General features: G+C 41.4%; 1 protein-coding gene across 1 annotated transcript; it reads right to left on the bottom strand.

Annotated features, from left to right (window-relative positions):
* Positions 1-1,954: 1,954 nt before the first annotated feature.
* On the bottom strand, positions 1,955-20,867 carry ETNPPL (ethanolamine-phosphate phospho-lyase). The gene is given in 13 exon segments (NM_001015605.1): positions 1,955-2,507; positions 3,932-3,999; positions 5,566-5,696; positions 5,920-6,009; positions 6,625-6,779; positions 7,700-7,925; positions 8,730-8,812; positions 10,549-10,665; positions 11,713-11,803; positions 15,140-15,214; positions 17,498-17,657; positions 17,922-18,040; positions 20,708-20,867. Coding segments are annotated over 13 exon segments (1,494 nt in total). The 5' UTR covers positions 20,764-20,867; the 3' UTR covers positions 1,955-2,384.
* Positions 20,868-22,635: the final 1,768 nt, after the last annotated feature.

Raw genomic sequence — 22,635 nt, 5'->3', positions numbered from 1 at the left:
ATAGTAAAAGTAATTCCTTAAAGAGAAGACTGGACTCTCTGATGAGCAGTTAGTAAGAAGAGATCATGCTGTAGAAAGAGAGGCAGCTGATCTGCTGGAAGCCTCAGTAAGACACATTTGCTTGAGATGGTGGGAGATAAACCCTATGAAGCAGAGAAGGCAATGGCACCCCACTCCAGTACTTTTGCCTAGAAAATCCCATGGACGGAGGAACCTGGTAGGCTGCAGTCCATGGGGTCGCTAGAGTCGGACACGACTGAGCGACTTCACTTTCACTTTTCACTTTCCTGCATTGGAGAAGGAAATGGCAACCCACTCCAGTGTTCTTGCCTGGAGAATCCCAGGGACAGGGAAGCCTGGTGGGCTGCCGTCTCTGGGGTCGCACAGAGTCGGACACGACTGAAGTGACTTAGCAGCAGCAGTAAACCCTATGAAGAATCAGGGATCTATCACTTCAGTAAAGTGAATGATGGCCCAGTGCTTGGCACACTCGGCCAGGGAAGATCTTCCCAGTGCTAGAACTTTGAAAGGTGCACCTGGTCTTCAATGTCCCGTGGGGAAAAAAAAGCAAGCATATATGTGAAATCATGAGCACTGGGGAGTGGTTGCATGGCTGGTCAGGAGCCTGAAAGAATTAGAAAGTGTGTGGCAAAAGGAGGTGTTGGGAAGAGGCATATGAATGAATATATGGAATAAAAACCACAGGTTAAGATTTTCTGTGTCACATGTTCATGTCCACCAAAAAGCATCCACTAACAGAAGAAGGCTGAACAACCAAATAGACAAAATGACTTGGCCGGTTGACATCAGACACTTGGACATTAGCCACCCCCACAATAGGCATAATGGCACATGAGCAGGGTGGCCAAGGCGGCAGAGACGGAAACAGTTTCTTTCAAGGAGACAAGTACTTTCTCAGCACACAAGGAGTGTTCCCAGGAGTACTGACCTGTGCTGTAAAAGGTCTAACGGTCTTGGAATTAACCTTGGTTTCATAGAAGCAAACCACAGAGACCTTCATGCTTTCTCCTCTCTACCTGGGAATCAATCTTGGTGCAATCCAGCTCAGACCCATAGTCAATTATACATTTAGGAGACGAAACTATTTTAACAACAAGACCTTGCATTTTCACAGCATTTTATTATGGTCAACTCATAAAGGAAGCTTTTTACATTTAATTTCCCCCCCAACATCTTTCTCAGCTATCATGAAACGGCCATAGCAAAATTATTTAACTCATCTTTATAGAACAAAAACCAATGCACAGGGAATTCCCTGGCGGTCCAGTGGTTAGTGTGCTGTGTTTCCACTACCACACTACCAGGGCCCAAGTAGTGTTCAATTCCTGGTTGGGCAGTTAAGATCCCACAAGTCATGAGGCACAACCCCAAAACAAAGAACGCTTCCCCCCCAAAAAACCCAACATACAAAGCTTAATAACTGTTAGGAGGGCAATTGAGAAATAATAAGAAGTCAAGGCTAAAAGTCAAATTTCTTCCAGGTCAGTACTCACACAAGCCTCCAAGTCTCATGGCACTTGCACATTTAAGGAAGAGATTCTTGAAGATCTCTCTGTGTGTCAGGGTTGATAGGCTGGATGAGAAGGAGAAGAGGATTGCTTGCAAAGTTAATTTCTCATCTAGTAGCTAAGTGACTTGCCAAGATGACAGTCTGATTAGCCAGAGCCGAGGTGAATGTGGTGCTCTGGCTACTGCTCCAGCTCCATGTTTAAGTGTTTCTGTGTCTACTCCTTGTCTGGCCTCTGCACCTGTGCCCTCATCCCCAGAGGATCACGATTAACCTAGTTCCCCAACAAGAGTCCAGATTATTCATTCCCTTCTTCACATTTGCTATGTGATTTTTCCCCAAATGGCTTTTGACTTTACCACCCAACTCTATGATTCTCCGAGAAAGAACAGTACATACTTCTCTAGTCAAAAAAAAATTTTTTTTGGTTCTTATCATCTTTTATTTTATTATAGCCATAAATATTTATAAATTAAATCATTAAAGAATTCAATATTTTAAGGCACTAAGTCTCCAAAGTTCAGGAACCTACTGTACTTTACTCTGTCATGTCAAAGATTAAAACATCAGAAGTAAAACTGTCAACTTGATAAATATTTCATTTGAAGCTTAAATTGAGTAGAATAAAGGAAGTACTTGCAGAAATCTCAAGTAAGGAATTAATAGGCTAAATGCTGAACTAATAGTCTTGACATGGTTCGATTATCATTTGGATTAATCTTATGACTCACTGACTTTATACCTCTGAGTAAATGCAAACATTTCTTTCAGAGGGTACAACAGAGCTTTAACAGAAGGGACTATCTGCACTCATCCTCTGTAACTCCGGACATTTATCTTGTAAAACGCTCATCTCTCACGTCCTGAGCCTCTTGCTGAGCAGTGAATCTGTGCACAATCCATTTCTCTTTTGGCTGGGATTTTCTCTGGATTCCAGGCTGCTGTCTCTGAGCAATTCTGACTGTGCTTCCTTGGGCATCTGTAAGACAAGCGAACAAATTCCAGAGGGCAGCCCACTGCTAACGCGCCCAGCCTCCAGCCTCCGCAGAGCTGACCCCACAGGAATGCGGCGTGTGGGAGAACACAAAAGCAGCACAGCACAGCACAGGAGTGCTGTGTTAGGGCGTTGTTCCTCGCTAACCCCGATTACTACCTTCCACAGACACCAGAAATGTAATAGCAACCTAAAATCTGGGAGTCCAAGCCAAACTCAGAAAGGCATGCTAACTTTGCCAGCTCCACAGTGGCATTTCTGGTGGGGGAACTCTTTTTTCAGAGTCCCTTTTCAATAAGCTCCTTTTCAATGCTTATAGGCTTCCTGGTGGTGCTAGTAGTAAAGAATCCACCTGCCAATGAAGGAGACGAAAGAGACACTGGTTCCATTTCTGGGTTGGTAAGATCCCCCGGAGGAGGGCATCGCAAGCCACTACAATATTCTTGCCAGAAGACGGACAGAAGAGCCTGGTGGGCTACAGTCCATGGGGTTGCAAAGAGTCAGACACAACTGAGGGTCTGAGCACTTTCCAAAACTTGCTAGGTTCAGACAGCCGTGATTCTGCCCCAGACTCTCTATGCGACTCTCACACAGCAGAGGGGAGCTGATCCCTAGCATTGGCTTGTGTTGCACCAAGAAACAGAAGCACCCTGTGAGCTGATCATTTGCCCTCATTCAAAGGTCCTCATGCTTTTCACTCAGGGAAAGGGTTTTTCTGACTATACTCGATGTGTAGGCGGACTCGAGGTACCGAGGGTTCCTTTATGCGTCAAAGTCATAAACAAATAACAGATTATGCAACAGAGCCTCTCAAGGTTTTGCCTTTCTGTTTCCCGACCTGGGGAGCCCTTTCTTACAGCCTGGGGAGCCTGGGGAGAGAATGGGGAAGCCCTCTGCTGGCAGCACATCAAATGCAAAAACTAGGCCACTCAGCCCGAGACGGTTCCCAGGCCCTGTTGCCAGTCGAAGTTTCTACTTTAATTTAATGGACGATCGAACTCTGGCATTTTGAAGTCACACTGCTGAAGCTTTTGTTGATTAAGAAGTGGGATGTGGGACTTCGAAGCAGTGTCAAGCATCACTCAGAAAAACAGGAAGGAGCTCAGGACATTTGCTATCCTCTCTCTCTATATTTTGAAGGCCCTCTTTGCAAGCCTGAAGGTTATTATGATTATTTTCAGCATGGGAATGACCCTGTAAAAATGGTTGTTTGCTTTTATAGATGTCAAGTGGCATGACACTTGCCTTGGAATTTAATTGTGCACTCAGAATTGCAACAGTAAGCCAACTGTAGCAAAGGTGGGTTTGTTCTAAAAGTCACTGTACAATTTTAAAACATTTGCATTCCTTTTTATCAAATTTCTCCAATTTTAAACTTTTCCCTTAAATATTAAGCAAGTGACTCTTACCTTGGTTCTGCAAGGAGTATTCTTAGAGATGCCACTCTCAGTTTCAGCTCCAGTGGCTTCTTCTAAACCTTCATCAAGGTAGATAAGATGGAAAAAAAACATAAAACATAAATATAAGACATTTAAAAAAATCCTTAAGAAAAACAAAAAACCCATTTTGGTAACTATAGGGATACTCTTACTAGAGAAAAATAGAGAGGTCCACGTGTTTTAAAATCACTTCTCTTCAACTTTTTTGCAGCATTTCACCATTACACATGACTCTCAGCCTGCATTAGCTCCGTCTCATTCACATTGCTAAAAGAATTGTCCAGACCCACTGCTAAAAATGTTCAGGCTCTGAGCTGAATTTTAAGTAATAGTGACATTTGTCCCAACATGTACTCTGATCCACCTGGCCTTCAAGGGACCAGAGGAAACAGGTGTGTGAGGACTGCTGGCCAGGTTTGGGAGTCTCTTAGTCCAAAGACAGTGACTGTGTTACAAATAACTTGGGGCTGCCTCTCAACTTTCCAATATTAATGATCTATTTTGTATACTGCACTGATTCCTGGCTTATCAGCCTTATCCCAACCCCAAGAGGCTGAGTGGGAGCAGAGAAGTAAAATCTTTAATATACCTAAAAGCTCCAACATTTGAAAGGGCTTTATGTTTTTCAGTATGGTTTTACATTGCTCCCTTACTTAGCTAATCTCAATTTATGAAAAATAAATTAACCTAATTATTTAATGTGTATGCTCGGTCACTCAATTGTGTCCAACTCTTTGTGACCCCATGGATGGTAGCCCACCAGGCTCCTCTGTCCATTGCGATTCTCCAGGCAAGTGATTGCCACTTCCTAATTCAGGGGATCTTCCCAACTTAGGGATCAAACCTGCATCTCTTGTGTCTCCTACATTGGCAGGTGAATTCTTAACCACTAGCACCACCTGGGGAGAAGGCAATGGCACCCCACTCCAGTACTCTTGCCTGGAAAATCCCATGGATGGAGGAGCCTGGTGGGCTGCAGTCCATGGGGTCGCTAGGAGTCGGACACTACTGAGCGACTTCACTTTCACTTTTCACTTTCATGCATTGGAGAAGGAAATGGCAACCCACTCCAGTGTTCTTGCCTGGAGAATCCCAGGGATGGGGGAGCCTGGTGGGCTGCCATCTATGGGGTCACACAGAGTTGGACACGACTGAAGCGACTTAGCAGCAGCAGCACCACCACCACCACTTGGGAAGCCCAACCTCATTATTTAACAGAGGTCAAAAAAGATTAATTCCTATGACAGGCTATAATTCTGAATGATGAACAAATCCTCAAAAATGAAATTGCAGTAAGTGAAGCACAAAGTCAAATGAGTCAGGGAATAGCAAATAACTGTTAACCTATAGCCTATAAGTTTTATTAACAACATTTCAAGTATTTTCAGGGTATAAAGCTCAAAGACTCTTACACTGCAACATCTATGGTTTGTGGTACAATGAAGACATGCAATTATTTTTTTAAAGTGAAAATAAATGATAATATAAATTTATACAGTCATTTCCACCCTCCTTCACTTCTACCATGGACAGCAAGATGCACTGTCGTGTATGACCAGGATGGAGTTGTGGGGGGCATCTTATTTAAAGATCTGTGGACAGACCTGTTAGAATACCATCAAGTTGTTCCACCATAAACTTGGCATCTTCCTCAGTGAAGCACATAGGTGGTTTTATTTTAAGGACGTTTCTGTGAGGTCCGTCGGCACTGAGAAGCACTCGCTTTTCTTTCATCCTAATTAGTGCAGGAAATACATGTGAGTGCATACAAGCAATAACTAAGATGATTTCAGAATGATGTGAACAGACAGCAATTTAGTATATGCATGAAAGAAGTCATGTTTGTAATTGCAAGAGTCTTAAACTTTCCATATTCAGGGAGAAGAGAGGAAGTAAAAACATTCAAGAGGGTGGACAGCATTCAAGCTGAGATACCAAACAGGTGAGGGGTGGTTTACTTGTAGATGATGTGCTGAGCTTCTGCTGTGGCGGGGGTCCTTTGCTGATGGTCCTTCACTAAGTCAATCCCAATAAAAAGGCCAACGCCCCTGAGGGAGATAAAGAAAGGAAACTTGACATATACTCTATCAAGCACCACATTGTCACAAAAAATTAACACAGTTGTCAAACTCAAGTTTGATTTGAGGCTGAATATGAGTCTCTTTAAAGGTAGTTGTTACTAGTTCTAATTAATCCATGATACCAATCCAGTGTCCACAGGACTCCTTAGTTTCTGAAATTAGTTTTTGTAATCCAGTTTTTTTTTTCATCACATAATTGCAAAAAAAAAAAAAAAAGGCTTAAAAACAATCTTATACTATTTAGTTTCATATTACATCAATGATGATAAATACATATATGAAAAATAGTGATGTTTCTTAGATGTCATTTAAATTATTTTTTCATAGATCATATAGAGTTACTTTAAGGTTCTTCTTTTCACCTTCTAGCTGTTGAAATTATCCTGGCTTAATTTTTTTTTAAAAAAGTGTAAGTCAGGAAAGATATATACCCAAAAGTTAAAAGTGATATATCTGGGTACTGAATGAAAAACGTTTTTTCAGTGTTTTCTAGATTTGGTTTTGTGTAATTTATTTTAAATTTATAAGCTCACCAATATTCATTTGGACATACAAATAACTACAATTCCTTGATAAACATACCTGATGTCTCCTATCAAAGTATGTTTAGTCTTCTGCTTATTCAGTAACTCAGTAAGATAATTCCCTACTCTTGTGGCATTTCCTTGAAGATCTTCATTTTTTATTACATCCAGGACGGCCAAACCAACAGCAGAAGATACTGGATTTCCTCCATACTGCAGAAAAAAGATAAATGAGAAAACAGACTAGTTGAATTCATGCTGTTGCTTCATCTATGAGAAATCTGGCTCATATTTAAGCAAGTAAAGATATAATTTCAATAAAATTTTCCCTTGTGATATTAGTTTTTTAAGTTTAGAATATAGCATAATTCTATTCATTCAGGATTGAGAATATAATTCTAAATTATATATATGCTACATAACTGGTATGAAGGACTACTGGAGAATGTATAAATTCATCCAAACCAAACACAGATATTGTGTTGGGAATTAAGGATTTCAGAGTGTGGTTTAGTTAGAAGGATGTGGATTGCAGCACTTGAATATCTGTGTGAAAAAAAAAAAAAAAGCCAAAAAATGACATTTTCTCCAAATAATTTATGTTCCTAGATTTTGATTCTGAGTTTTAGCTGCAACAAGTCCTATTACACATACTGAACAAACTATAACAGTCTTTCCAAACTTGAGAATTTTACAACTTTTGGGGGCAAAATCAAGGAAATAAAATTTCCCAAAGATAGAAATTTAGTTAGTATCTCCTATGACAGCCATATAATATTTATAGTACTGAATCATCTAAACACTTCAGATGTGTTTTGAGAATTTAAGTGTGATACAAACAAAAAAAGATCATATCATCTGTTAATGAAATATCATAACCTCTAGAGTTTACCAGGGCATCCATCTATCACTGGAACAATCAATAGGAACATTTTAGAAAGGGGAAAGATACAATAAAAAATACAAGGAGGATTGTGCCAAACAGAATAAAATATGGTTAGATCAAAGTCTGGCTTCGGTTCTGGGGTCATTAGCTGGCAACAGTGAGATTTATTCTTTATTACATTGGAAAGAAATGTAAGAACACACAGAATTTTTCCCTCTTAGCATTAAAGTGGGAGGTCAAAATTTACCGTGTTGAAATACTCCATCCCAGAGGCACTGAAGGCTTCTGCAATTTCTTTGGTTGTTACCACGCATGCCATTGGGTGCCCATTGCCCATTGGTTTTCCCATTGTGACTATGTCTGGAACGAAGTCTTCGCCAAACATTTGGAAACTCCAGAAATGTTTCCCGACTCGGCCAAAGCCTACTTGAACTTCATCAGCTATAAACACACCTCCTGCTCCACGGACATATCTGAAAAGCAAAAGGGCAGCATGATGCCTTCAGGTCACTGACAGCCCCCATATCCTCCCTTCAAGATTCGGATTATTGAGGACTTAAAAAGAATGGTGTTAACCTGAAGTCTGTAATCTTTGTTAAAAACATTTCAGTGCTCAAATCCCCAATGACATCTATGTGATGTCATTGACTTTGAAATATAATCACGTCATTTCCAGATAAGATATAGTTTATGTTGTTTGGGTTTGTGCTGCTTAAAGTAAGCTCTACTGCAGTATTTTAAGTGGCAAGAGAAAAAAGTGAACAAAAAGTAATGTTAGCAGAGTTAGTCTTCAACTTTTTACTAATCAGCAAAGCTTGGACACCAATCAATCAGAGAGGATGCCGGGTGGGTAAAGTGGGGCAGAGCCCACAAGGACCCCCCGGCTAGACTGTGTTCAAACCCTTTATTAGCTGGGATCTTGGAAGGTGAGGAGTTCCAGGAGTCCTGGGCGGCAGGCACTCCCAAGTGGCTATTTACCATCTAGTCCCTGGTGGCTCAGCAGTAAAGAACCTGCCTGCCAGTGCAGGAGACTTGAGTTCGATCCCTGGGTTGGGAAGATCCCCTAGAGAAGGAAATGACAACCCACTCCAGGATTCTTGCCTGGGAAATCCCATGGACAGAGGAGCTTGGTGGGCTACAGTTGGTCGCCAAAAAGTTTGACATGACTCAGCTACTAAACAACAATGGGAAGTACTTCCATACTTCGCGAACAACCAGATGACCCTGCGGAACTGTCACAGTTCCTTCTGTTTGACCAAAGATGCCCAAGTACATACTCTGCCACTTTCTGGAAGTAGCCTGCTGGAGGAATTATTTGTCCGCCACAACTCTGCATGGATTCAGCAATAAAGGCAGCAATCTATACAAGAGAAGATGGGGTCAAAGTCCATTCGGTCCCCCTCCCGTACCCCCTAAAAAAAAAAGGACTTCTTATAGAGAGGGTGACTTAAACATGGTTGGGAATGGACCCCTGGCAAGAGGCAAATTGGCCATTTGATTAAAAAGAAAAGATGTTCATGCTGGAAAAACAAGTGATCTGAAGCATTAGTTTCTGAAATTTTAGGTTTCTTATGAAACTACCACTAGAAATGGTGGAAAAGGTGCCTTCCATCTCTCCATAATTAATTTAAATGCAGTGTTTGCAGTAGGATCAACTGAATAAGACGGATATCTTGATCAGTCTTTGATACGAGCCTCTACAAAATCACCCAGGTTGCAAACATACACTGTAATGCCTATTTACTCAACTTGTTGAATTAGGACTGCCCGAGTCTGGACTTTTCACCAGGGAGGTGAGAAGGTGACCTGTGGTCACAGACCTTAGTTACTGGGCTCTCTTTCTGGTTCTTGCCCTAAACCAGGCTTACAACTTGACCAACATAGGCAATTCACCATAGACCTGCAGAGGAAATGGTCTAGAGGCTAAGAAAGGAGAATAAAAAAATCACTAAATTCAGAGGAAGCATGGAAATAGTATGAGATAAGAAGTCAAGCCATCAACTATACTTCAATTAAAAACAAACATACAAGGGAACCAAGGTTCTACTCTAGACTACCTCTTTTAAGATATGAAAAATGAATGGGTTAGGAAGAAAAAGAAGAAAATAGCTAAGAAAGGCAAATGACTCTCCAGTCATTAAGATAAAAATACTTGAACTGGAAAACACAAAGTCTTCATTTTTCTCTCAATTACTAAGTTTTTTAAATTGCCATATTGATGCCATAAATCAATTTAAAGGCAAAGCATATGTCAAATCACATTAAAACTTCATGTAAGTAACCCCTACGTGGGTTGAGAATTTAACATTAGGCTGAAGGTGGAAGATGGTAGAGTGAAGGCTGAGAAAACAAAAGCTCTTCCTACTCGGTAGGATTTTGGTTTGTTTTAGAAGTGCAGACCCGGGGATGTCCCTGGCAGTCCAGTGGCTGGGACTTCACCTTCCAATACAGGGAGTGAGGGTTCTATCCCCAGGGAGGGAGCTAAGATTCCACATGCTTTTCAGCCAAACAAAACAAAATAAAACACTAAAACATGAAACAGAAGAAATATTGTAATAAATTCAATGAAGATTAAAAAAAAAAAGTGCAGACACAGATTGGAAGAGCATTTTCCTGCTTGGTCTTACCCAGGCTCAGCACCTTCAGGAAAGCTGAACCAATCCTAGGGAAAACTAAGGCTCCCAGGGTCCAGGAGCCTGCATTGATCCTGAGGCCCTGGGGCTACCCTGCCTCTTCACCTTATGTTAGCCCCTCATGTTACTCTCATTTGGAATGTTCTGTCCATGGGCTATCACCTTTCTTAATTCTCTCCTCCTATCCCTTTGCACCACAGTCTGCATCCCACTGGGAAGGTTAGAATCTGACCACCAGTTCTGAAACAGGTACAATAATTACATTTCCAGGATAAATAAAAATAGTCTTAGAGGCATGACTACAATAATGCATTTTTTGATATATGAACTAAGTGAAAATGTAACCAGAGAAGGACAGAAAGGATTTGCCGTCTAATCCTTTTCCACCTCTCTAGTGTATCGTGATAATTTCAATCTATTTTATGAAAGATGTTAACGTGTTTCCAAAGCTGCAAATACAAACCTTCCTTCCGCTGTTATGAGCTTCGTCAATAATTTTCTTCACTTCATCTGCATAAGCACTGGCCGGGTCTACATGGTCTTCTCTGTATTTTCCTCTGTAAGTATCTGGAGCTGGTGCCTGAAAACATCAAAAGATATAACAGTTTCTCATGATCTTTCTCCTGGACAAATGAGCTTTTAAGAAAGGGTATTTCCCCACAAGAGCATAATAGAAAGGTGACCTATGGATTTATGTGACTCGAGGTTCTTCTGCTCTTTTTCCTTAACATTTCTGAATTCAGTGACACTTGAAATCTTTGCATTGTGAACAGGAGCTTGGATTTACTTCTAGGCCCTTGGAAGTCAAAATTGCATCCCTGATCACATAAGGGGCAATTCAAACAACAAATGTGATTATGTTATTTGAAAATTTCAATGAATGGAAACTGTACTAACTGTTCTATGTAGAAAATAGGGACCTCCCTGGTGGTCCAGTGGTTAAGACTCTGAGCTTTTCCAAAGCAGGAGGTATGGGTTCGATCTCTGGTAGGTGAACTAAGATTCTATGTGCTGTCTGATGAGGCCAAGAAATATTTTTAAAAAAGAAGAAGAAAATAAACCAGCACTTACCAACTATATAGCAAATTGTAATCATTCAGAAATTCAGAGTGCTTTAGGAGTAATTTCAGATCTTAAAATTTTGAAAAAATGTATTCATGATTCTCTTAAAAATGTCCACTGATCCTTAATTAGGCCAAATGAGTTTTACTGCTTCAACAACTTGGTTTCTTTATTTTCTTTCATTTAATATTTATTTGACTTAATAAATTTACATAATAATTTAGCATAGAGTAATTTTAAGACAGTCATACACACCTGATGCAATTCTGAGTTTCAAATTGGCTTCAGTGATAGAAAAAGTAATTGAAGATCCAGGGGCAAGAAAAATAAAATAAGAGCTGTGAATAACAGCTGTCACTACCACTGTACTGATTTGTATGGTACGCATCAATGGATTTTAACCCACATCTTGTCATTAGCTCTCTGACTTTTAGCAAGTCATATAACAGCTCTGTATCTTGGTTTCCTTTTTCGTGGTTTCATTTCAATGCAAAGATTGGTCTGGATTATCACTGGGCACTCTTCCAGTAGTAACATTCTGATTCTTGAATTCCAAGATACTTACCACATGCACAAATTCTTTCTTGACATCTTTGCCCTTTTGAAATTTATATGGACTGATCTCAATTAAAGATGATAGGTGACCGTGGTAAGCGCTGAAACAAAAAGGAATGGTAACCAACATCATTCAAAGCAGGATGCTCTTCCAGGATGTGAAAAATAGTATTGCGTATCATCCAGGGAGAATCTCAACATTGGTGCCAGATTTAACTATATGGAATCCTATTTTTCATGGTAGGACTGGCCATTAATTTGTCCAGCTCTCCTGATTCAGGCAATAAAACACATAGAAAGCCAAGTATGTATCCTTGTAGGCAGTTTTTAGCCAGAAAAAAGCTTAATTTCTTTGGCTTGTATTAGCTCTGCTAAATTAGATTAAGTATAAAATATTATTTTCTCTAGTTTCATGAGAAATATCAGATGTACGTATTCTTTAAATGCATTTTATAGTTATATTCTAGTAAATTTTAACAAATTTATATCATAAAATGGGCTGTGTTTCTGTTTAGGATGGTTTCTAAAGGATGTCCAATAGCACATTTTGAACAAATGCAAATTGGTAAGGAATAGGCGGTTTTTTCAAAAAGAACTAAGGTTGAGAGGTGATCGAACTTAGTTCTTCCTAAGGTTGTGAAATTCCTTTCTTTCACTTAAAATCAGGTGGCTATGCTATTTCCCTGAATGTTTTTTTCTTCCAAGATATATATAATCAGGAGACTGGAAGTTATAAGGGCTTCCCAGGTGGTGATGGTGGTAAAGAATCTGCCTGTTCATGCAGGAGACATAAGAGACAGGGGTTTGATCCCTGGGTTGGGAAGATGCCCTGGAGGAGGAAATGGCATCCCACTCCAGTATTCTTATCTGGAGAATCTCCATGGGGTTGCAAAGAGTCGGGCATGACTAAGTGTCTGAGCGCGTGCACACACACAGTAGATCAAATGTTGATATCTCTCTTTCTGTGCCAGCACATAACAGGCTCTGTCTCTCTCTGGAAATTATAAAAGGCCCATGAATAGATAAAGCAAAGAGGGAGTACTTCCTCTACCATAGATTAAAACATCCTACAAAGCGATAGCAATGAAATTAGTATGGTATTGGAATAAGAACAAAGTTATGACTGGGACAGAAGCAAGCTCAGCCATACGTAAATGGCAACACAATGGCCTCTAGGTGGAGTTAATTGAGGAGCAGTTACAGACAGTAGAAGAAAATGAAGACCATCTTTGTGATCTGAGGGATGGTGATGGGTATGTATGGGGGAAAGATTTTAACAAAACTTAGAAAACCAAACCATAGGAAGAAAATGCAAACTCTTGGATTCAATCAAAATTTTTTTGGGTAGATGGATGTCATAGACAAAGTTAAAAGGCAGGTGATAGATTGGGAAAAAATATTTGTAATGTCTCAAATAAAAGAGGCTAACTTCCATAATGGTCTGTGTGCATAAAGAATCACTTGGGAAACTTGGTTTCTGGACTCTGCCTCTAGAGACTCTCTTTAACTGGTCTGGGGTGGGGCCTGGGCACTGACTGGCACTATAAAAAGAACATTTCCCCAGGTATTTCTAAAACACAGTCCAGGCTGAGATCTTCTGATCCAGTCTATGCATGCAACCACAAAAACAAGGATGGGAATCCCAGTAGAAAAACTGGGTAAAGAATATAAGCAGATAATTCTCGAAAAAAAGTGGGTCAGTCGCTTAGTTGTGTCTGACTCTTTGCAACCCCATGGACTATAGCCCGCCAGGCTCCTCTGTCCATTGGATTCTCCAGGCAAAAATACTGGAGTGGGTTACCATTTCTTTTTCCAAGAGATCGTCCCAATCCAGGGATCGAACCCGGCCTCTCTCATTGCAGGCAGATTCTTTACCATCTGAGCCACCAGTGAAGCTAATTCTCAGAAGGGGAGTCACAAATGTACAATAAGCATATGAAGAGATACTCAATCTCATAATTAGAAAATTGCAAATACAAACAACATTGATATTATTTTATACTTATTAGACCAGAAACTATTAAAGGAAAAAAAGGCACAATCCTCTCAGGCTTTGCCCAGGATATGGGGAAATGGAACATTTCATGCACTGGGTAGAGTGTTTCAACCACTCTGGAGACCGACCTGACAGCATTTAGTCAAATCAATAATGTTTACAGTATCCCTATGGCCTAGCAATCCTGTTTCTGGGTGCTTATTCCTAAGAGATCCTCAGAAAGGTCCATAAGGGCACATGTCTAAGGGTGCTTACTGCAGTGCTGCCTGTGGTAGCTGGGCATAGAGAGCAGTCAGTGTCCATTCTGCGATAGGCAGCATCATGCCTGCCCTCCCCAAAAATGCCCACGTTCTAATCCTCAGAACCTGAGAATATGTTACATGGCAAAGGGGACCTTGCAGATGTGATTAAGCATCATGAAATGGAGTGATAATCCTGGAGGGGCCAATGTTATTACAAGAGTCTTTATAAGTGAAAGAAGGTGGCAGGGGGATGGTGGTCAGAGACAGGGATGTGATGGAAGCAGGGGCTGGAGTGATGGCATGGCTGGCTCTGAAGGTGGATGAAGGGGCCCAAAGCCAAGCAAGGCAGGCAGCCTCTAGAAGCTGGAGGCAAGGCAACACATTTCCCCCTAGAGTCTCTAGGACTGCAGCCCTACTGCCACCTAACTTGCAGCCCAGTGAGGCCCATTTTGGACATCTGACCTCCAGAACTGTAAGAGAATAAATTCATGTTGCTTAAACCACTGTTTGTGATAATTTGCTGCAGTCACAATAGAGAATGACTACATCAACCAACACATAAAACAAGAGAAGCCTATAGATGGGCAAGAAATGAGGTGCATGTTCAGTTCAACCCTGTGTGTGAGATTAGTGGGGTGGGCAGGCAGAAACAATTAAAAAAAAAAATCTCAGTTAAGATAGAAGTTGTCAAATTGTAATGAATTTGGGACTTCTCTGGCAGTCCAGTAGGTAAGACTTCTGCTCCCAATGCAGGAAGTCTGGGTTTGATTTCTGGTGGGGGAACTAAGATCCTGCATGCTGTACAATGTAGCCAAAACCGCCCCCCCCCCTTTTTTTTTAAACTTGGCTGCTTGTAGTCATTAAAATTTGCTCTAAATTACTGTCTTTTAAATCAATTACATAGATAATCACATTGCAGTGGCTCAGTAAATAGTTAATGTGTGAAAGTAAATTCTAATTCATACAAAGCCCATGAGACCATGACCACAGGACCCAAAAGAGCCTCCAGGTGCTTGGAAAGAATTAAGTGTTCTCTAGGCCAGAGTTGGCCTTGAAATCTTAAACATAATAATAAAAAAAAAAATCCTTGTGCCATCCAGCCTCCTCTGTACCTACTTCTGGTATTAGTGTAGATAGGATCAATGTGTTTTCATCTCGGAAGGACCTTTCTGCTGAGAAGTTTCGTATCCAAGACTTACTGGTCAAGAGTGATCACATCTTGGTGGCCTCTGAACTGCCGAGCCAGGCGTAAGGCTAAGTCATTGGCTTCCGATCTATTAAGATAGTAGAGAGAGAGGAGCAATGTGACATAAGCTCTTTAAAAATCCTTTGAAATGCTATTTTCAAAGTTGAGGATTTCAACTACACAGAACTGCATAAATAAATAAGTTGAGGTCCTCTTTTCCCCCTCAATCTTGCCCAGCCAGCCATCTCACATCATCCTCCTAAGTTCCCCAGATGTCTTCAAAAAAGAATGAGACGCACGTGGAAACTCAGCACAAATTAAGGATATACTGCTTATTTCAAATTCTGGCCCCATTCAGCCATATCATAGGTGACTAAGTTTGAGGAGCCCAAGAAACCTATATTAAGTGTGATCTCAATGGGAGGAATCGGAGTCTAAGGTCCCACTAACCGGAGGGAGGCTGAACCGTGTTGTGCTGACCTAATACTTGATTAGTTTCTTATCTGGAAAATGAAGATCAGGGCTTCCCTGGTGGCTCAATGGTAAAGAATCCTCCTGCCGGTGCAGGAGACAGGGGTTCAACCCCTGGCCCAGGAAAATCCCACGTGCTGCTGCTGCTGCTAAGTCGCTTCAGTCGTGTCCGACTCTGTGCGACCCCAGAGACAGCAGCCCACCAGTCCTCCCCGTCCCTGGGATTCTCCAGGCAAGAACACTGGAGTGGGTTGCCATTCCTTCTCCATCCCGCAGGCTAAGGAGCAGCTAAGCCCATGGGCCACAACTACTGAGCCCACTTGCGGCAACTACTGAAGCCCGTGTACCTGGAGCTCATGCTATGCAACAAGAGAAGCCACCAGTGAGAAGCCCACATACCACAACTTGGAGAGCAGCCCCGCTCGCTTCAACTAGAGAAAACTCCAAGCTGCAACGAAGACCCAGCATTGCCAAAAATAAGTAGATCGATGGATAAACGAGACTTTAAAAAATGAAGATCGTAATCTTTCTATCTGCTGTAGAGAGTCTAGATATACTACTCAGACACAGGTGGAAAAGTAATCTTTTGTGGCATGTTTATCATGCGCCAGGTATTATACTGTTTTACTTATACTGATTCTCATAACTACTCTTCAAGGCAAGTATTGTCATCTTTTTATGGGTGAAGGCTCAGAGAGGTTAAGTAACAAGGATAAGTTCTCACAGCTACGAAGAGGTAGAGCCAGTGTTGACTGAAGCCTGGTTAACTTCCAGAATGTTCTTTGTATGAATACTATTCCAGGCTCTGTTACCTCCAGTCTTTGGTGACAGTGCTCTTTAAGGCTAATCATTCTTTGACAGCATAGGATTCTTTGGAAGGGAAAGTCAAATACTACTACGCTATTTAATTCACTGAAGGCAAGAATGCTTTAAAACAACAAATTAGATCCTAACATGTCTTAATTCTTTACAAAGAAAAAAAAAAAAGAACAATTTTCTGGTTATAAATTGGGTTTTAGAATACCTCATTGAAAAGAGAAGTGTGGAAGCCCCCTGGCAGTCCGATGGTTAAGACTCCGAGTTTCTACTGGAGGGGGCTGGGTTCAATCCCTGGTGGGGAACTAAGATTCCACAAGCCTCAGGCATGGCCAGAAAGAAAAGGAATCACAGAATCTCTTTTAGTTTTAGTATATATGTACATATATATCATTTAAAAAATAAGAGTCTGTGTTGTATAGACAGCTTTCCTCCTAATAGGTAAGCTTTTCACCTGTCTATAAACACGTATTTTCAAAAACATACTTTTTTTTTTTGCTGCACTTCTCGGCTTGTGGGATCTTAGTTCCCTGACCAGGAATCAAACCCAGGCTCTCTGAAGTGGAAGCTTGAAGTCCTAACCACCGGGCTGCCAGGGAGTTCCCCCCAAAACATACTTTTTAATGTCTGCATAATATTCAACAGAATGGGATACAACCATTTGAATTTACAGAATTTAAAAGTTGTAACACATCTATTCACTTGAATTTATTCCTTCCTCCTTTGTGTTTGTGCTGGGGAAATGTTTAGGGATCCCTACTGGTGCACCTTCCCCATCTATCACCAAAGAAGCATGGTAGTAAAAAGTCTTGAGTGACTCGCACATGTTAATCATGGGACTGCACTTACAGGCTACATCAAGAGCCTTGGAACACAATGTAAGGTATCTTATCTACAAGGAGCTGGTGGGCCCAAGTGAAAGAACCAGGACATCAGGTCCCCCATGCAGGGTCATTAGTAAGAGTCTCAGGCAACCTGTTTAGGTATTCCTACTCCACCAGCAATCAAAATAGAAAAGACGTGTGAGAGAGGAAACAAGGAGATTCATGGGAATGGGGATGGCTGGAAAAACCTTGAAACCTACCCTGAATTTGTAAAATAGCAAACAGAGAGTCTGTCCGGCAGGGTTGCTGAGAGGCGCTTGGCATACTCAACAATGTTGTCGTGGAGGAATCGAGAATTTGTATTTAGTAGTTCCATCTGTTTCTGGGCAGCTTTGACCACTTCTGGGTGGCAGTGTCCCACTAAAATTTAAAAGACAAAAGTCCTCAAAATGAGTTACAATTCGAAATGCCTGGGAAGTGAGGCAGATTCTGAAGCAAAAAAAAAGAAAAGTTGATCCTGTTCCTCTCCCAGATTTTGTTCTAGCTTTTCCCAGCCTAGGACTAAGGGCCCTGTTCAGCCGAGGAACTGCAGCCACTGCAAATCCTGGGACAAATATCAATGGTGCCAAGGCTGCCTTAATCCATAAATGTATCCTTCAAGGCACAACAAAGACAGCACATTACCATGGGCAACGTTGTTGATGCAATCCAAGTACTGGTCACCTTTCTCGTCAAACATGTACTGCCGCTGGGCTCGCACTATTTTGATGGGATCCGCAGCAAAGAAAACTTTGCATGAAGGCCTAGAAATAATGAAAGGAAACACTTTGGTCTGGTAGGACTGCTCAGTGTTTGCCCTTCTCGGTCAAGGTCACGATGGGTGGAAAATTACAATTACATAAAAGAAAGGGAAAACACAACCTAGGTGACATTTTTTTTTTTTTTAATTTCATATTAGCCTGGAAACTTTTACCTTAACCCCCCATCCGTGACATTGCTCACATTTCTTATGCTTGTTATATTAAATTTGCCACGATCTGACAATACCTTTTAGAGGCCCATGGATCAACTCTGACAGCTCTAATTACACAAACCAAGAACTAATTTTCCTTTGGGAAATTTTGTTCAACTAGGAAAAAAAAAATTTTTTTTTGAGCCTTCCTATATATTAAGAACTGATAGCTATTACAAATATTATCTCATTTAATCCTTCCAACAATAATATAATAGGAGTTATCATCATTCTCACTTTTATAGGTGAGAAAACAGGCACAGAAAAATTAAGAAGCTTGGTTCAAGCCAATAAGAGAGAAAACCAGAATTTGGAAGCAGATTTTTGTCTTGATTGTAACTAGATTTACCACGGTGACCAAATTGAAATGTATGGAAATATTGAATCGCTATATTGTATAGTAGGAATTAACACAGTGTTGTAGGTGAATCATGCTTCAAAATAAACTCATAGAAAAAAAGAGATTACACTTCTTGGGAAGAGCTGGGAGGCAGGGAAATCAGATGAGTATAGTCAAAAGGCGCAAACTCCCATTTATAAGGTAAATAAGTACTAAGGTAAATAAGTATCATGTACAACATGATAAGGGCGTCTTACCTTTTAACATGATTGATTATAACACTGCTGTATGTTTTATACGAAAGTTGTTAAGAAAGCAAATCCTAGGGGATTTTCTATTTCTTAAATTTTGTATTAATGGGATGATGGATGTTCACCAAACTTAACTGTGATAGTCATTTCATGATGTAAGTCAAATCGTTATGCTGTGAAACTCAAACTTAATACAGTGCCGTATGTCAATTACATACCAATAAAATTGGAAGAAAAAAAAGACTGTCTTATGCCATTGCCCAAAATAGAGCTTGCTTGTCATCTAATCTCTCCCTCAAACCTACTTGTAAAGAAATGAATAGCACTAAAAGCTACTACAAATAACTTAGTGTTAAATAGTGTGCAGGAGATTTTACAGATCATTTTCATGTCTTTTAATTGGTTCTTGTTCTGCAGCAAATGGATTTTCCATTCTTAAATAATACGATCCAATTATTATTCTAACCTTTTAACCCACTCTTTTGAGTCTAATAAAATGTCATCCCTATTTATGGTTACTTGGTGGCTGTCTGGAGTACAAGTTTTAGCAACATGAAAACATTACAAACATTTCTGATCTTGGCTCCATGGATGTTTAGAAACTAAACAAAATATATTATTATTATTTTTATTTATTTATTTATTTTATTTTGGTCATGCCATGAGGAAATGTGGGATCCTAGTTCCCCAACCAGGATTGAACCCAAACTCCCTGCATTTGAAGCAAGGAGTCCTAATCACTGGACCACTAGAAAAGCTCCCAAAATATCGTTTTATTTTGGTGGCTTTGCATGCACAGAAAACATGTTCCCATGTGCACTAGAGTAGTTTAGAGGGTAAATAGTTACGTATTAAACTGATACACAACAGTTTAGAAAGTACTGTAATTATTGTGAATAAGTAATAAAATTTTTAAAATACCTAAAATTAAGTGTCATCAGCTAAAATGAAACTAATGAGAATTTCTTATTGGTTCAAATTCAGTTGTTAGTTTATTAACTACAAGTTAAAATCCAGAAAAATTCTTCCTTATGAATGTGGGCTGAAAACTGTGGACTTGACCTTGCCTTTTTGTTAATGTACTTCCCACCTTGCCACTCAGACTTTCATAGAAGAGGAATTTAATGTGACAGAGATCACAAGGTAACTTAACACTCTTCTAGGACCAGAGCCCAGGTCTGACTTAAGTATGGGTCCTGTACGCTCACTCACCAAGTCGTTTATACTATTAATGTGAGCAAAACGAAAATAGACCCGAGAGAACCCTGCATCTTTACGTTGTAGTGCGGGCACATCTGGGGAGACCAAGGTGAGTAAGGGCATCTTACCCTTTAAAAAGTGTCCACGCTTCCCACCCCCCCCCCACCCCCCGCCTCCACTGGCTAGATTAACCTTTCACTTCTTAACGAAGCGTGCAAGAAGGAAGAGTTCGCTTTCAACAAAAGTTGTCAGAATTAGTTTTCATAGCCATCGTCAAAAATATTTCAGAGTTCATACTTATGGAAAACTTTCGAGTAGGTGAGCGTGGCGGAGAACTACCCTTCTCCCCTTCCAGAGCCCAGCCCTGGAACGGTGTTCTTCAGTGGCTATCAACCCTCATGGTCAATTCCCCCAGCCAGCCCGCAGCCCTCAGCCTCGCCGCGGGCTGCAGAGCGCGGGGATCACCCGGGACTCGGCTGCAAGGGAGCCCCCCTGGGGCGCGGGCGGCGGCGCGTGCACGCAGGTGCGGCGGGCAAGCGGCAGGTCCCGCTCCCCGCGGGACCCCAGCCAGCCAGCTCCCGGCCCCGCTTCAGCTCTCCGCTCCCTGCGCTGGTGACCTGGTGATTCCCACTCTCTGCGCCTCTCTTCTGGGCTGGGGAGCCCTTACCCGATGTGTTTTCTCCTCAGAGCCAGGGTCTCTTGCTTGCTGTACAGCTCGCACATGGTGGCAGGGTGCCGGGAGCCCCCAGAGGTCTCCCTCTCCAGTCCCTGCGCCCGCGTCCGGAGCCCGCGGACGGCCTCAGCTGCGGCCCTTCCCTGTTTTCCCTCGTTGGGTCCCCTGGCCCTAGGCGTCGGAGGTCGAGGTCGGTGTCAACCCGCTGGGGTCATCTCCCTTTTAAGTCTTGCCCCGCCTTTGCCCTTCGCCAAGCCCCACCCTCCTCCTCCCTCCTCCGCCTGGTGCCCGCCTGGCCAGTGCCTGGGCTAGCCACTCAGTCGCCACCCCCTACCCCCGCCTCCGCTCTTGCCCCAGGCTAACTCGCTCCCTTCCCGCCCTGCTGCCCACTTCCCCTCCCCATAGTTGTTCTCCTAACTCGCCTTTTATTTTTCTAAGCCTGCCTCGCCATGGCCTTTCCTCCTTTTCTGCCTATGAATTCCCTCCTTCCCACTCTCTTTTTAAAATATTTATTTATTTATTTGGCTGCACTGAGTCTTAGTTGTGGCACGCAGGATCTGGGCCGCTTGCATCGAGAGCAGGGAGTCTAAGCCACTGGACCACTTGGGAAGACCTCCTTTCTTTTTTTCTTTCTTTTCTTCCCTCCTTTCTTCTTTCCTTTCTCCCTTTATTTGTACACATTCAAAGATAGGCACTCCCTGGAGATAACAGGACTTTTGTCTCCATTCTCCTTTTGAGCAAGTTTCAATACCAAAATCTGCTTAACAAGAGTAAGAAGTCACACACCCAAAGGGTTAATCACAGGAACTCAGTCTGTTATTTGTTGGGAGGGATAATATATACCCCGGTTTCAAACACCTGCTTTAGAGATAATTGCACTTGTAGTTTCTCTGAAACCGTACAGATTACAAAGCATTGTAACAACCCTGACTGAGGTAAGCCTGAAAGTTACCACCTTATTTAACATATGGGAACAGTTATTACAGGTCTACCTGATGGGGAACCTGAATTCATTCCTAGGTTTCTTGACTTCCTTCAGGGTTCTCTTCTCTCACTGATCAAATTTAAAGTTAAATATGTGGACAGAAGGAAACCTAATTAACTATAGCACTAAATCATAAACTATTTGAAGAAGTAGAGATCATCTGATTTATCCCCTGTGCTTTGTAGATAAGGACATGTAGGTACAGGAAAGGTAAAATCTTATTATTCAAGGTCACACAACTGCTTAGCCATAGAGTTTAGATGAGATCGTTTCATTCTTTGTGTTTTTAAGACAGCAGAGAAAGCTTATTTTACCAGTAAGAACATGCTTGATAAATGTTTGTAACTTACCTTTCTCTTGAGTAAAGTTATTAATTAATATTGATTTCCTGCAGGATTAGTAGGATTATTTCATTGCCTAAGATAGGTTGAGAAATGGAGTTCTATGAGGAAAAACATGTTAAGAATTCTAGGTGTTATCAATGAAGGGGAGAAGACATTTAGGAAGCTTGCAAGAAATCCCAGTCATGTAATCTCGGTCTTGTTCACACACTTGAAAGATACTGCCAAGTGTACATCGACTCTCAAACCAGCTAGTGAAGCCACATACAGGCAGGCTCCCTCCATAAACCTCCAGTTATTTCCAGTGCTTTAAAGTATGTTCTTTAAATAAATAATCCTGAAAAAAAAAAATAATCCTGGTCTTGAGCTCTCTTTTATTATTTATTCTGGCTGCCCTGCTGTAATGTGGGGGTCTTAGTTCCCCAACCAGGGATTAAACGGATGCAGCCTGCAGTGGAAGCTTGGAGTCTTAACCACTGGACTGCCAGGGAAGTCCCTAGGGTCTTGGGTTCTTGACCTAGTTCTTGCATAAACTAGCTGGGTTTCTTGACATTTTGGAGGCCAAATTTCTTTAAAATGTTCAAATTTCGTATTAA

Source organism: Bos taurus, chromosome 6, assembly GCF_002263795.3.
Source record: "Bos taurus isolate L1 Dominette 01449 registration number 42190680 breed Hereford chromosome 6, ARS-UCD2.0, whole genome shotgun sequence".
Taxonomy (NCBI): domain Eukaryota; kingdom Metazoa; phylum Chordata; class Mammalia; order Artiodactyla; family Bovidae; genus Bos; species Bos taurus.
The sequence above is the reverse complement of the archived record's forward strand: the minus strand, read 5'-3'. Positions and strand labels throughout refer to the sequence as shown.